The sequence below is a fragment of the Caenorhabditis briggsae genome (assembly GCF_000004555.2).
Source record: "Caenorhabditis briggsae complete genome, chrX, whole genome shotgun sequence".
Classification (NCBI taxonomy): Eukaryota; Metazoa; Nematoda; class Chromadorea; order Rhabditida; family Rhabditidae; genus Caenorhabditis; species Caenorhabditis briggsae.
In genome coordinates this window covers 5,648,182-5,664,071 of record NC_013491.2, presented here as the reverse complement: position 1 = coordinate 5,664,071, position 15,890 = coordinate 5,648,182, and the positions used below count along the sequence as shown (strand labels likewise).

At 36.2% G+C, this 15,890-nt stretch overlaps 2 protein-coding genes across 2 annotated transcripts; one reads left to right on the top strand and one right to left on the bottom strand.

Moving 5' to 3' along the window:
- Positions 1-1,898: 1,898 nt before the first annotated feature.
- Cbr-sulp-7 lies at positions 1,899-12,186 on the top strand (the record flags this gene model as incomplete). The annotated part of the gene is made up of 13 exons (XM_045239191.1): positions 1,899-2,007; positions 2,052-2,173; positions 2,261-2,425; positions 2,915-3,076; positions 3,124-3,206; positions 3,253-3,514; positions 5,333-5,410; positions 5,455-5,550; positions 5,599-5,705; positions 11,673-11,711; positions 11,758-11,917; positions 11,963-12,086; positions 12,131-12,186. 13 exons carry the CDS (start codon positions 1,899-1,901, stop codon positions 12,184-12,186), a joined length of 1,563 nt encoding a protein of 520 aa, XP_045096203.1.
- On the bottom strand, positions 8,569-9,409 carry CBG17445 (the record flags this gene model as incomplete). The annotated part of the gene is made up of 2 exons (XM_002643987.1): positions 8,569-8,681; positions 9,265-9,409. 2 exons carry the CDS (start codon positions 9,407-9,409, stop codon positions 8,569-8,571), a joined length of 258 nt encoding a protein of 85 aa, XP_002644033.1.
- Positions 12,187-15,890: the final 3,704 nt, after the last annotated feature.

The window sequence follows — 15,890 nt, the reverse complement described above, 5'->3', positions numbered from 1 at the left end:
TCCACTTCTGAGCCTATATATCTCACTTCATTTGAAAGATATCAAAAAGTGGTTAACTAGTAAAATGTTTATCAGGATATCAGCAACATTTTACTAGTTAGCCACTTTTTGATATCTTTCACAGAAAATGAGATATATAGGCTCAAAGTGGACGATCCGGGTGTCGTTCTATTAGAGGTTTTACGGTAATTGTTCCCTCCAAAATAAAATTAAAAACTCGCAGCGTTTATCGAAAGGTGCGGCTATCACGTATGATAATTTTGAAGATATGAATCCACTGCCGCATTCCCAGGAAGCGGCTCTAGCGGTTAGCAATAGGAGAATAAGTGGGATCAACCTCATCGGTTCAAAGAGGTTTCGAATAGTGATAAGGATTTGATTGAATCTTGGGTTAAAAATAAGGGTGAGCAAGATTTGACCGCAGGAAATTTATAACATTGGTTTGATTGAACCTGGATGTGCACTTTGGAAACAGAGAAACGTTTTATCTGGGAATGAGGGAGGGATGGAAAATTCGACTATTGAGAAAACGCATAACTGATGTACCCTAAATGCTTGTAACCCAATACAACAACACCCTTCAAACCCTATTTTCTCAATTCCTCCGAGAGAAATCAAAAATATGTTCACTGATAAAACCATTGTAATAATATCACCAACTTTTACCAGTTGACAAATTGTTGATATTTTCACAGGAACCCAGATAACTGAGGTCAAAGGAAAAGTGTATGGTGGTACATATTGTAGTAGAGCATTAATAAAATAAAAAACATTTTTTATCTTCTTCAGTTACAATCTGATTGAAAAAAACCTGAAAGTTTCAATTATTGGAGAAATTTGAACTTCAAACTTCGCAATTAAAAAAAGACCGGTCTAGGACTTAACAACAACTTATATGAAATTTCAAAAAAAAAAAATTTTTCGGAACGATTTTATACACATTGGAACTATTCAGGTGCTATTTTAGAATTTTTTCTGGTCCATGGAAATTTTTTAAAGGTTTATTTTCATTTTTATCTTTAATAAATCATAGAAAACAGAAAAATGAACCGAGAAAATTAGAAGCACCAAAAAAATGAAGGACTCAAATTTTCTGGAAACAAAAATAACCAACTAGAGCCGGAAATTGCCAATTTTTCATTATTCCTTGATAAGAGATTTTTTTCATTTTTTTTCAATTGCCTCTTTTTCCGAATCAAGACCATTCCTTCCAAAGTTTACCCAAACTCATATAATCAAATTTGTCAACCCGTAGTGCTTCTCTTTTTTATATGATAATGCTCGTTTTTCTGCTTCTTCTTTGCATTTCCTTTTATTTCTTATCAACGACGTCGCACATTCCATCAACCCCATTCTCCATTATTCTTCCTTTTTTCAACTTTTAAAAGTCGTTGATTCAAAAATCACATCATACATATTTCACATTGCTTTTTCCAACATTTTGTTGCATGCTAAACAATAGATGAGCAAATTGTTCGAAAAAAATCAATGCGCTGGTTGGTTTTTTTTTCATGTTGTGTGTGTGTGTGTGTGTGTGTCAAGTCGGAGCCCGAGCCCAGAGGCATATCTTCTTTCAACGGCTCTTTCTCCGCACCCAACACACTATTTATCACTGCGTTTCTCTTATATTTTTTTGCACTTTTTTCATTTTTTTTTCTCTATTTTTTTTCTTTCTCAAAATATCTAATCACATGATTATCCGATTTGAGGAAAATGAAAAAAGGAACCAGTGGATGGAGGGATTTTATACCAATCACAAAATGGCTACCTAGTTATGATGTGAAACAGAATCTTATTAATGATATAATCGGAGGAGTCACAGTTGGAATTCTTCATGTACCACAAGGCAAGGAGACGTTTAAGAATTAGAAATTAAAAAAAAATTTAAAAATTCAGGTATGGCATATGCTTCATTAGTCGGGTTGAAACCAGTGTACGGATTATATACTTCTTTATTCCCATCATTAATCTACATGTTTTTTGGGACCAGCAGGCATGTTTCTTTGGGTACGTAATTAAAAAAATGGCAAATTCCAAAAAAAATTTTCCAGGTGTGTTTGCTGTGGTCAGTCTCATGTCGGGATCTTGTAATTTACGAGTGACTCAAGAACTTGTGGCACAGAACGGGACAAATTTGACAAAAAGCGAAATCGAAGGAATTTCTGTGGATGTCGTGAAATCGTTGGGTTTGGCGATAGAATGATACAGGTCGGAAAAAAAGAAATCTGAAATTTTTCGATACAACTTTTTTAAATTTCAGATCATCATGGGTTTGATAAAAGCCAATTACTTAATATCTTACCTGTCCGATCAGATAATCCTCGGATTCACCACTGGAGCCGCAGTACATGTCCTAACTGCTCAACTCAATAAAATTCTTGGGGTGGCGCTGCCACGTCATACAGGAATGGGAAAATTGTTTTTTGTGAGTTAAATTTTCAAAGCACAGTCGAGAAATATTGCTTGGTTTTCCGTCTTTTTCTGATTCGGTGGAAATCAAATTTTGAAAAAAAAACCCTCATATTTTTTCTAATAGGAGCCCACCCCATACGTGAACTTTGAATTCAATTACCTTGGTTTCTGAGAGAGAGAGAGAGAGAGAGAGAGAGATATCAGAAACTGATCGCTGAAAAAATATTGGTGATATTATGACAAACAATTTATCAGTTGAAAACTTGTTCATATCTTCGACAGGTAGTGAGAAAAATTGGCTCAAATTAAAAGGTAGGGAACATTTCTATTACAGTTTCCGGCACCTTTAATAGAACTGTACCCCTACGTTCCCCTACGGTACCTCTGATAGAACCGTACTCCTTTCCTATTTTTAATAGAAATCGAAAAATTGAGGTCATAGTGCAGTTCTCATCTTTTCCACAAAATTCTCTCACTTTTTCAAAAAAAATCCAATTTTTAGATCTACCGTGATCTCTTGAACTCAATCCTGAACGATAAAGTAAATAAAGTCACGTTGGCTGCCTCAATTGCGGCAATTGTGATTCTCTACATTGCGAAATATCATTTGACCCCTACTCTTTGTGCTAAAACTCGAATTCCAATTCCTTATGATCTCTTTTTGGTAGGAGTAGAGAAGAAATTTTGAAATCATCATGAATCAAATTTCAGATTGTTGTGGGAACCGCTGTCTCAAGTTATTTTGCAATTAATTCAAATTATCATGTGAAAATAGTTGGACATATTCCTACTGGGTAATTTTGGTCTAGTCTTTTATTATATAATCATCAAAGCTTTCAGTTTTCCATCACCTGCACTCCCAGATGTCTCCATATTCGGGAAAATTGTCGGCGACGCGTTGGCTATTGCAATCGTTTCTGTAGTGGTTACTGTATCAATGGGAAAAGTGATAGCCAAAAAACACGACTACGTGATAAATGTTAGACAGGAATTCTTTGCCCTTGGAATTGTTGCATCGTTCTGCTCAATGTTTCCCTGCTGGCCGGCATCCACAGCATTGGCGCGAACGCTTATCAATGATAACGCAGGAACAAAAACTCAGGTTTGGAAATCGTTCGGGGTTTATTTTTGCTTCGTTCGGTATAAGAAAACCGAGGGGGCTCAAGATAATCGGACAGATATTTGGGGACAGGCACAGAGAAATAGGAAAATTAGTTATCCATAAACAAAAAGTGGTTGAATTGGAGAGTTGTTGACGTAGAAGACGTCTCGATCGTTGGCGTGATACGGAGTGTCGTTGTTCTGGTCCGCCATTGCCGAGTTGTAGACGCGACGGAAGTTGAAGCAGCAGCACATGGACTTCCACCAAGAGGAGAACATTCCGAAAGTTTCTTCTTCCTAGAAAAATAAGGCATTAAAAGGCGAAATTCTTGGGTATTCGAAATTCTTGGTATTCTTGGTTCACTGTAGCTACTACTTCTGGCTCTTCATGTCTTATTAAAGAAATGAAAAAGAATTATAGGAAGCTGGGTATACTGTAGTTAAAACTTCATGAATCTTACCTGAGATAGAGAACGAGTTTCAGTGAATTCCTTTTTCGGAAAACTGTACTTCATGATCGAAAAATGGATTTTGATTTGTTTTGAGAGGGAAATGCAAATGAGGCGGCACCTGGAATGGAAATTCATCAATAAACGGTTTTCAAAAATATCGTGGAATGAAAAAAAAAGATGAAAATCTCCAATGATCAAACGGTGATCAACAATAGGGGGTATAAGAAGGACACAAATCCATTAGACCCCCCCCCCCTCAATCTTCCAGCAACAAGGAACTAGGAACGCGTGCTGAAATTTTTCTTTTGTTTTTTTCATTTCTCCCGCCCGAGGGCCATCCTTCTGTACACTTTGATCTGATGGTTGGATTTAATGGAGCAAATTGTTTTGGGAAAATCGAAAATGCTGAAGATTATTGAACTTTTGAAACTATTGGTAGGGAACTGAGGTACAAAGTCCAAATCAAATAAACAAGAAATTTTGAGAAAAAAAAGTGAAAATGAGAAAAAACTCAGAAAATCATAATGTTCGGTCAGCTCTTCGATATCTAATTAAAAATGAAAAATTCGAAATTTTCAGGTTTAGAATTTTCCTTCAAATTATAATCTTTTGAGAAACAGTTTGCAATATTTCAAAAACTTCACCTCGTTGTAAAATTTTGATATTTCAAACCTTTTTCAAATACTTTGGAATATATAGTATCGGTCAATAAGATGTTTTTTTCAGTTTATTTGGGGATATTTCAATCACTTTCAAGGGTCCGGAGCTCGGCTGTCAAGTTTCCGATCACTTTGCAAAGGGTTAAAGTGTGTAAAATCGGCCTAGAATGCAAACTTCGCATTCACATAATTTTTCGAAAATTTCCGGTTCTTTAGCTGACTGTAGATTTTTGAAAAACACCCCTTTTCAGCCAATTTTTGTACTGAAACATGAAAAAACAGGTGCCTGTAAAAAATGGGCGAATAGCTGACAAAATAGGAATTTTCAAAAAATTCTGTGAATTCAAAAATTTCAATCAAAGCCTGTTTTGCGCTTTTCAAATCTTTTAGACTCCTGATAATGATTAAAATGAGCGAAAATTCACCGAAAATTGTGTTTTCCTATATCCATTGGCCGGAACTATACTTAATTGAGCAAGATTACAGACATTAAAATGGGTAGAAAAGCTTAAAACCATAGGCCAGAAATATCAATGCTTGGTTCATTAAAATTCTTTAATATTTCAAAAGTATTTCAAACCAAATTATTGGAAAAAAGAGAGAGAGAGAAACGTCATGTTTTTAGGGATGAAAGAGACAATGGGACAACAAAAAAAGAGATGATAATTTATTGTACAAAAGGATAAGTAGAATTTTTTATAATTTCAGATCTCGGCGATATTTGCTGCTATGGTGTTAACATTGGTTCTATTTTTCATAGGACCTCTGCTGGAAAACCTTCCAACGGTGAGTGAAAATTTTGAGATTAAAAATAAATAGGGAATATTCAGTGTTTCCTCTCGTGCATTGTTATTGTCGCACTTCGAGGCATGTTTCTACATTTGACAAACTTTTGGACACTATGGAGAATTTCAAAATATGATTGGGTAAATGATTTAGGTTATAATAATATGTTTTTGAATTAAAATTTTCAGGCAATTTTCTCAATCACCTTCTTATCTACAGTATGCTTGGATGTGGTTCCTGGACTGTTCATTGGAGCAGTAGCAGCTTTGTTGTTTTCAGTTTTAAGAATTCAGAGGTGCGAACTATTTTTGAAAATAAGAAGAAATAGGACTTGCGTAAAAATTAAGAAAGAAGGAATTTACCAGTTCAATGAACCAGATGGTTGGCAAAATGAAAAATCTAAATAATATGAAAAACAGAAGCTATTTGTTCCACTCAAACTCCATTTTCTGCTTTTTGAGTTGCTGATAGAGATTCCATTCCTGTCTGAACTTTTCATTCTCTCGCTCCATTTCCTCTCGTCTTCTGAGCTCTTCCTGTTTTCTCAACTCATATTCCCTTTCGCGCTGACGCAAAAGTTCTAGGTAGTAATTAAGTGGAGTCTGAGTTGTGGTGGTGGTGCGAGGAGTTGTCGTGTAAGGAGCCGACCATGGATCTTGGTTTGTGAACTTTTGCCAGATTGCGTAAGTTTGAACGGATTTGCAGAAAATAGGCTCGACCAAATTGCGGACAAACCTAAAATTACGGGTTTGTTAGTAAATTGAAGAATAAAAATTAGGGTTTTCGGGATTTTAAAAAAATACTTTGTGATGCATAACTTTTATAGTAATTTGATAAGAGCTATACGTTTTTTTTGAGCTCCATTATCTCGGTTCTTTGAAAAAAACACCGAAGCATTTTTAACTGATATATTATTTGTCAAAATATTACTAATATTTTATCAGTTGACAGCTTTCTGTTATCTCTCATAGAATAACTAAACGCAAATCGCGCGCAACGTTTGACCTCAACTATAGAAAATACAGCATTTTTCAAATTTATCAAAACTAAATGAATTGCTTAAAATCATACTTGTAATCCGGGCGTTTTCCGGTCCTTCGCGGGTCCTGCAAAGACACTTTATGGCCTGTAACTTTGTTCATAGACAAGATACAGTTTTCCAAATAGTATTATTTTGTAGTACTCGTCGAGTTTTATCATAAATAATTTAGTCAGTTAGAAAATATTGATTCTGAAAAAAGATATGGCCGGGCCCGCGAAGGCCCGGCAAAGGCCCGGATTACAAGTATGATTAAAAGTGTCAAGTTTTTGAACCTGATCATTTTTCCAATAATTTTTTAATTTGGTTCGTCAGAAGCTGTATCACTTATTTAGATGAATACAGTACTGGCCAAAAAGGTATTCGCAAACGGTTTTTTGAGAGTAACTTTGCTGAAACTTAAGGGATCGATCTGAAAATTTTACTGTGCATGTCGTACACGGTGACGACAAATTGCGTACAAGGAAATTGCATCATTTTCAGAAATTTTTTGTTTTTTTCAATTTTTTCAATTTTTTCGTTTTTTCACTTTTTTCATATTTTTATATTTTTGGATATTATGGTTTCTAAGAATGTTGGTTTTGGCTCCTATGTATTTAAAACTGTTTACAGACATGGCCAGACCCCTCGGAAAAAAAAACATCTCTCAGGACATCCGTAAAGCCATCGTCATCGGCTTCAGAAGTGGATGTTCCAAGGACCTCTTGGCGCAGCAGTTCAATGTTACTAAACGTGCCATCGAGAAGATCTTAAAGCAGTTTCGGGATGAGGTAATATTCAAAAATAGTATAGTTATGGAAAAAATGTTTAGGGAGCCTTGGTGGAGCGAAAATCGCCTGGAAGACCGCGTATCACGTCGAAGAACATGGATCGGAACATCGTCCGAGTTTCAAGAGAGGATCCCCAGAGGAGTTCTACGGACATTCAGATGGTCGTGAAGACTCCAAATGAAGTCACACCATCCCTGAGAACCGTCAGAAGACGTCTTCAAGATGCTGGACTCCATGGACGACGGCCAGCTAAGAAACCATCGATCAGCAAGAAGAACAGAATCGCCCGCGTAGCATGGGCCAGAGCTCATCTCCACTGGGGACGTCAGGATTGGGCTAATCACGTGTTCAGCGACGAATCCAAGTTCAATCTGTTCGGTACTGACGGTATCAAGTGGATTCGCCGTCCGGTTGGATGTCGGTTCGATCCCAGCTACCAGCTCCAAACCGTCAAGCATGGAGGTGGATCGGTGATGGTCTGGGGCTGCTTCTCTGGGACTTCAATCGGCCTGAGAAGAATTACAAGCATCATGGATCGCTTTGTGTATGAAGACATCTTGGAGAACACAATGAGACCCTGGGCAAGGTCTACTGTGGGCCGGGCGTTCGTTTTCCAACAGGATAACGACCCGAAGCACACCTCGAAGCACATCAAGGAGTGGTTCCGACGCCGCCACGTGGATCTTCTGGACTGGCCAAGTCAATCTCCGGACTTGAATCCGATCGAACACCTCTGGGAGCATGTCGAGAGACAGCTTAGAGGGGTTCGTGCCTCGAATGCCAACCAGAAGTTCGACCAACTCCAAGATGTCTGGCAGGCCATCCCGATGTCTGTCATCGACACCCTTCTCGACTCGATGCCAAGAAGATGTCAAACGGTAATCGACGCCAAAGGCTTCCCAACGAAGTACTAAAGCTATTTTATTCATTTTCTATTATTATTTTTCGTTTACCGGTCTATCCAGATCTCAGAAGTCAAAGTTCCATTTACCGGTTTTTTGCAATTTTCATGAATTTTTCGATTTTTTTTCAATTTTTTGAAATTTTGACTATTCTTGTTGTTGAATCAGTTTCTTTTACCGTTTTAAACTTTGTCTTAAAATATCAGATTGATCGGGAAGTTTCAGAAAAGTTATGCTCGAAAAACTATTTGCGAATACCTTTTTGGCCAGTACTGTATGTACGAAGAGATTGTCAACTACAAAATTAAAGCTTTATATGTGTTTACAGCACCTGGGCATTTTCAGTCTCATTCAACATCATTTACTATATTTTTAGCCGTTCTATCTTGAAGATAAATTTTAGTCGGTACGGTATTTACACCTTTAAAATTTTCATAGAAGAAAAACCTACCAATTAGTGTTCTGATCCAGACATTCGCAGAATACTCGATCTGCATCTTCTCTGGATAGTGTGTGGTGATAGTAGTGCTCATCATGAGCGTGACAGCACTGATTGACACCTGATATATAGAATATGGGGATTTTGAGGTCCAAAATTTGGATTTTGTTTAAAAAAGTTTTTAAAAATCTTATAGAAAGCTCCTCAAACCGTCAACTTTGAGCCCAAGTATCTCATTTGCTGTAAAATATATTTAAAAATGTAGTCAACTGGTAAAACCGTCATATTATCAAAAATATGTTGACTGTTGACTATTTTTTTGGTACGTTAAAGCATACTTTCAAAATCAGGGCCCGGGCTTGTGACTCCTCGGCCCGGCGGGTTTTCCAAATTTGAAAATTTTTTCGAAATTTCAGACATTTTTTCAAATTTTTTTGTGAAAAAAAAACAATTTTTTATGGACACTTTTATCTTGAAAAGTTTTTTACTCGGCAGAAAAATCGTCCATTTTTTCAGTTGACCCCGAAAAATTTTTTTGAAAAGACAGGAAAAATTAGTTACTGAAAACCCGAGCCGGGCCCTGGAAAATTCTGAAAAAAGCCCTGCCCGTTGCAAGTATGCTTTTAAGAAGAACCCAGATGAATTGGGGAAAGTTTAAATTTTGCTATAGTTTTTATGGTAATTTTTGCAAAAAAACTGCTTACCATGATAATCAAATGGTTTTGCCAGCCATTCTGATATCGTCTCTGTCAGTTTGTTGATCCCACAGTGCCATCTCGCTCCATCATAATATCCGGAACAGTAAACTGGCGATACAATCGTAATAACTAGGAAACTCAAGACTCTCATCCTGAAAAATAATGAAAAATATACTACTCCGTCGTGTGTCTAGCTGTCAATTTATTACAAAAAACGAGGAAGAAAAGTATCACAAGCTAGAAAGAGAAAAAGTACAACTGCTGCTTCAGTTTCAAATCACAAGAGAAAAGTGATGAGACAGAAATCAGAGCGGGCGCCATCGAAGCCAGACGATCAAGTCTTTTTCTTCTAGTTCTGAATATTTTCCGTTCGCCTCTCGCCTTTCCTCCCCTCCCAGTGGCGATTTCAATGCAAATAGAGTCTCACTAGTTCTATTGACCCTCCTGATTTTCTCACCATCACAGAAATTTTCGATGATGAACACTTTTTGCCCCCCCCCCGGAGGTTTGGGAGGAGGGAGGTGCTGATGCCTCCAAACATGTTTTTGAATAGGATCTCAGATTAAAATCGACCGTGAAATCAAGAGTTGTGATGAAAGTGAGGTGAAAAAACGGGAAGAAAAATAGGTATTGACTCATTTTCTATGAAAGGATGGAGAAAAAAAACATTGGTAGGGTTTTTTCGGGTGCAATATAAAGAACATCTGTTGTACTTTTGAAAGAGCTATTGTTGCATTTCTTGAGATCAAAAGGACGGAGGGCACATACTGGGTGGTCACAAAAAATTGGGAGTTCTTTGCAAATAGGAAGGAAATACTATACAACTGGGAAGGACACGGTAACGAATCAAAAAATCAGGAATAAGAAAAAATAACAAAAAATTCTGAATTTGCATTGAAAATTTGTAATAAAAGAGTTGCCACAATAAAAATCCTGACGACCAAATTTATCTTGAATCCACTGAATTATCATAAAGTGCTGTAATAGAAGCCCACCCTATACGGGCACTTCGAGCTCAATTATCTCGGCTCTCTCGAAAGATAACTCCAAAGTGCAATTGATAAATTATCACTAAAATTTTTTCAGTTGACCGATTTTTCATATCTTTCATAAGAACTGTGGCAAGTGAGCTTAAAGGGCCAGGGTTGGGTGGGCTTTCACATACTAGAGCGCATACGGTAGTCCACTTTTGTTGGAAATAATTTTTCTGGAGGAAAAACCGCCAAAAAATGTAGGCCGGCAATTTTCGGACCAATATGATCTTTTTATCTACATTGCATTAGAACCTATCATTCTGGATAAAGACATTGTTCGGAATAAAAATGAACAAAATGTTAAATATAGTATTTTTTCGAATGAATCTCAAACTGTTTCAAACGAAATTATTTCAATTCCTATGAAATATAGGAGAATTTTTAAGCTGTTAAATTTTTTACCGTAATATCACCAAAATTTTTTTCTGTTAACATCTTTTTGATACCTTTTGCGAGAATCGAGATAATCGAGAAATTTTGATGGGCTTCCATTAGAGGAAATACTGTATTTAACATGGTAAGAGATTGGTGAAAATTAGATTTATCTGAAACCAAATAAATTCATTTATTAAATTGACAAGTTGCGATCCTATAGGTGCTATGTTCATTGCATGCGTACGTCTTCCTGATGAGGTCAGTGATAAGACCAAAATTATATAAGATAAGAAATATACCATATTTCCTTTAATATCAGCCTACTCAAATCGTCAATTTTGAGCTCAATTATCTCGATTATTGTGAAAGATATCAAAACATCGTGAGCTGATAAAGTATTGGTGATATTTCTATCAGTGATTTATCGGTTGAAGAAATTATCACATTTTTCAGAGGGGATAATTGTGCTCAAAACTATGTGTGGGCTTCTGTTAAAGAAAATACGGAATATTGCATTTGTACCTGTTTTTTGTTTGAAACGCTGATAAAACAAGAATTAGATAAAATGAAAATCAGGCAAATTCTTTTAAAAAAGTGCTGAACTTCGATAGAGTCTACCCAAAAGTGCGAAAACTGTGGGAAAGCCCTAGAAAGAGCAAGGAATGAAAATCAGAAAAAAACCGAACACACACATCAACTATTTTCTTTGAGTCGGCAATGGGATCGCCTTCAGTTTTCAATCACTGCAGCGTGGGTGCCACTATACAATAGCCGTCTATTGGCATTTGCTCGTAAATCCGGAACAAGATACTCGAATGTTTCTCGCGTGTGTGTTGTGCACTCCCCTCTCTTCTACAGGTTCTGACACGCACTTGTGTCTGGGCGACTCAACGCGGGGGGCTCTCCATGCGTTTGCAAAGAAACACTGACCATAGAGACTTCCCGTTCAATGAACTTTTATTTGTAGACAATTTCAAATCATGACCGTTCATTTTTTTTTTGCAGATCAAGTCCGACGCTTCTGGAGGACGAGGAAGAGTCTGGGTATGGAGAGACAATTTTGGAAGTTTCAAATGAATATTTTTTGCAGACAAAAAACGTGCGTGGTCTTCTATGCGTCGTCATTATTCTATTTCAGTTGCGAACGATTCGAAAAGAAAATTCAGAAAATTGTAGACCGAAAGTTTGGAACAGAATCCAAGCCAGCAGAGGGAGAAGACATTCCAATGATTCCAGAAAAAATTCAAGAGGTTTGTGAATGCACTGAAAGCTGATAGTTAGTTCTGAAGTTTCAGAAAACAGTAATCTTCGACATGAAAGGTGTATCGAATATCGATTTATCTGGAGCCAATACTCTCCTTAAAATTGGTCAGGAACTAAACTCCAAAAACGTTACCTTCAAAGTTCGCAACCCCAATGGTAATCTAACATCATTGTTCCTTATTCATAGATAAAAATTGCAGACAGCGTATCATCCTTCTTACACGGAGTCCCAAACACGGATCATCTTTTTGAGTGATAAAACCAAAAAAGCAGACACTTCCTTCCTATGGATTTTGGCATGATCTCGACTTATTTTTCGAATGATCATGCACTTCGTCTTATCATATCTTGTACTTTTTTATTCAGCTATATGAAGTTTTGTTATTTGAAAGTTTTATTGTTCCCATTAAAAAAATTGGAGATCTGAATAGTCGCAAATCTTTTGAACATTTCTAATTTTAAAGTTCTCATTTGAAGTTTTAAGGTTCTTTTTCAGTTTTAAAGTTCCCAATTTCAACATTAAAATTAGCATTCTAATTATTATTCTAACACAATAAATATAAGCATTGAAAAAAATGATAACCACAGATACCTGGAACTATTTTAATTTACAGAATTTATTTTTCGTTTTTTACTGATTTTTCGGTTATTATTCCACAAACAAGTCAAAAAGTTAAAATTTGCAATAGGGAAAAATGTCCAAAAACACACGAAAATCAAGAGAATAAATTCAGAAAAAAACATTTTAGGTTGCGGTAGTTGTCGCTATTTTTATGTTACGGCAGTTTTTGTTATTCTTAAGTTACGATAAATGTTGTTATTGCTAGGTGACGGTAGTTGACTTTATTTTAGGGTTACAGTATTTGACGTTACCTTCAGGTTACGGTAATTTGCGTTATTTTTAGGTTACGGTACTTTTCATTTGTTTTGAGTTACGGTAGTTGACGTTATTTTTAGGTTACGTTACTTGTCATCAGTTTTGAGTTACGGTATTTTTCGTTTTTAGGTTACGGTACTTTTCATTTGTTTTGAGTTACGGTAGTTGTCGGTATTTTTAGGTTATGACTGTTTTGTTATTTTTTGGTTACGGTAATTGTCATTATTTTCAGATTACGGTAGTTGTTTATTGTTTTTAGGTTACTGTAATTGACGCTATTTTTAGATTACGGTGGTTGTCGTCATTTTTAGGTTACTGTAATTGTCTTTATTTACAGGCTACAGTAGTTTTTGTTATTTCTCGGTTTCGGCAGTTGTCTTTTTTAGGTTACGGTATTTGTCCTTATTCTAGGTTATGGTAATTATCGTTATTTTCAGGTTCCTGCAAATTGTGTTATTTTTAAGTTATGGTAGTTGTCGTAATTTTTAGGTTACGGTAGTTGTCTCTGTACCTTCGGCTACGGCCACCGGTGTTAAAAAAGTAACATTTTCGACCGATATGCATTTACCTGTAATCAAATCAGAAAATTCCCATTTTCTGATCATAATCTCTCTAAAAACGTGCCTCCGACACATTTCTGATAAAGATTCAAATCTCTTGCTCCAATAGTTGAAATGTCTGCTCTCCTATTTTTTGTTCATGTAAAAATTAGCATATTTAGAATATCCCAAGGCACTTGGTTAATTGTTTATCAGAATGTTCTCCTGTTTTTCATATCTTTCTTATCATTAATCGGAATTTCTCAAGGGATGCATTTTTGAAAAAAGAAAAGAGCGTCGAAAAAATAAACCTAAAAATCGTGAGCCTAATTTTCCAAAGACTATCTAATTCAACGAATTGAAAATTGTTCATTATATTTTGATATTGCTTTTATTGACTCAACTACAATTTTGAATTCAAAAAGCCATTCCCATTTCAATCAGTTCATAAATTACGTCACTTTTTTCTTGAATAGACGTTGAAGATTGAGTAAACAATGTGCCAAAAGGGCAGATGATGGGCCCGGCTTGTCTTAATTCTCCCTCTTTTTGAAACATCTGTTTCTCTTCTTCTTAGTTTTTCTTACCTACATTTAGAGTTCCAAGAAAGTACATGTCCGATGAGGTCACTAATCCTATTGGTTATTTTGTGCTCTTCTGGGAGATTATAGATAGGCATCATTCTGAATTATCACTTAAACTCATAAAATTTGAATATCAGTGCATATAGATCTCTAGATTTTGAAAAAAACAATTTTATCTTAAAGTGATCAGGTCGATTCAGTGTAGTGGTACCATGGTACCAGCTTCCACGATGCAAATCGAAGACAGAAAATGACTTTCACTTTCTACACTTTCTAGAACAAATCAAAACATCCTGTCTAGAGTCCTGTCTGGCCTTGACAAATTATTTTTTGTCTCGCTTGTCGCTTATTGCGTTTTTGCATGTCTGGAATGGGACCATTCTCGTGATCCAGTATTTCGTAAGACTATCCATACGATTACTCACTTATGCGAAATTTCAGTTGCGTCGCGTGTCGCGTCGCGGTCGCCTGTTCTCTGCGAGGTTTTGAACAATAACACAAAAACATGTGTCATTTTTACACCGCGAGTTTCTCTGACATTGAGTGGTGCTAATTAGGCTGATTATGTATACTGAAAGAGTGTCGATGTAGTATTATCCACGGAAATTATTTCCTACTTTTTGAGGAAAACTACTCGAATGTTTTTCCTCGTTTTTTGATTATCAATTTACAGTTTGAACGGTAAAAAGATTTTTTTTTTTGAAAATTTTCAAACTTTAGAAGCGAAAAAATGGGTTTATATTTTCAATAGATGTACCAACCAATCTTTGATAACTCGATTCAAAAACATTAAAATCTCAAAAAAGCTTTCCGGTTTATTTTTAATTTGCGCAAAAGTTGAAAATTGTAGGGGCTATGTGAATTTATATCAATTGCTACTCATTTTGATGTAGTCAAAGTTTTTAGTCGGAGTCCCGGGAGCATTTTTTTCCTGAAAGATCTTGCGCTGTTTCTCATTCTGCACAGTATCGAGAATCTAGTGTTAAAATTCTAATAACCGTTTGAAGGACCATATTTTGCAGTTTTTTACTCCATATTTCCAGGGATACTGTAATGGTTAGGTTTACAGTGAAATTCTTCAAACCTTTCGAATTTTTTTGAATAACCCATTACAGTATCCGTCCACGCCTTTTCAAAAATTTCCCCGTAAACACCCAATTACAGTATCTCTCCGTACCTTTTCGAAAATGTCTTCTGTAAACAGAACCATTACAGTATCCTATAAAGAAAAAACCCATTACAGCATCCCATGACGTATTTTTCTTATTTTTTCTCTGCGTTTCTCACCCTGACCCGGCTCTCGTCAGATTCATTTCATTTTTATGACCATTCATTTCTACACACTCTCGAGTTCACACATTTCGTTTTATCTGCCGAGTATTATTCTGGTTAAAAAACAGAGGTGTGGAAGAGAAATGCCGGTGGCCCATGCTGTGGCCCAAGGTCCCACGACGACAACTACCGTAACCTAGAAATATTTTTACTTTCCGGCTTTAATCATTGAATATTATCTAAAAAAAGAGAAAAAACTAGAAAATAAATCTTGAAAATGAACACGTTTTCAGTGTAGATATCGTTGTGGGACCTTCGGCCACGGTCACTGGCGTTTTTCTTCCACAGTTCCGATTTTTTGTACCAGAATACTCTTTCCATTTTCTACTTTTTCAGAGTTTTTTACATACTTGTAAAATTCCGAGCCGGGCCTGAGGAAATTTTCAAGGCCCGGGCCCGGCCCGGAAGGCCCGGTGTCAAAAATTCTGTATTTTTGAGCCAAATTTTGAGCTCTCAATATAATTTTTTTCATTTTTTTTTCGTATTTCGGATTGTTTGTCTGTCTGATCAAAAAAGATCGAAAAACTCGAAAAAAATTTTTTTGGTCGAAAAAATCACATAAGGGTCCCCCCTTATCTGTTTTTTGAAAATTTCGAAACTAGTGAAATGACGGGCCCCGCCGGGCCGG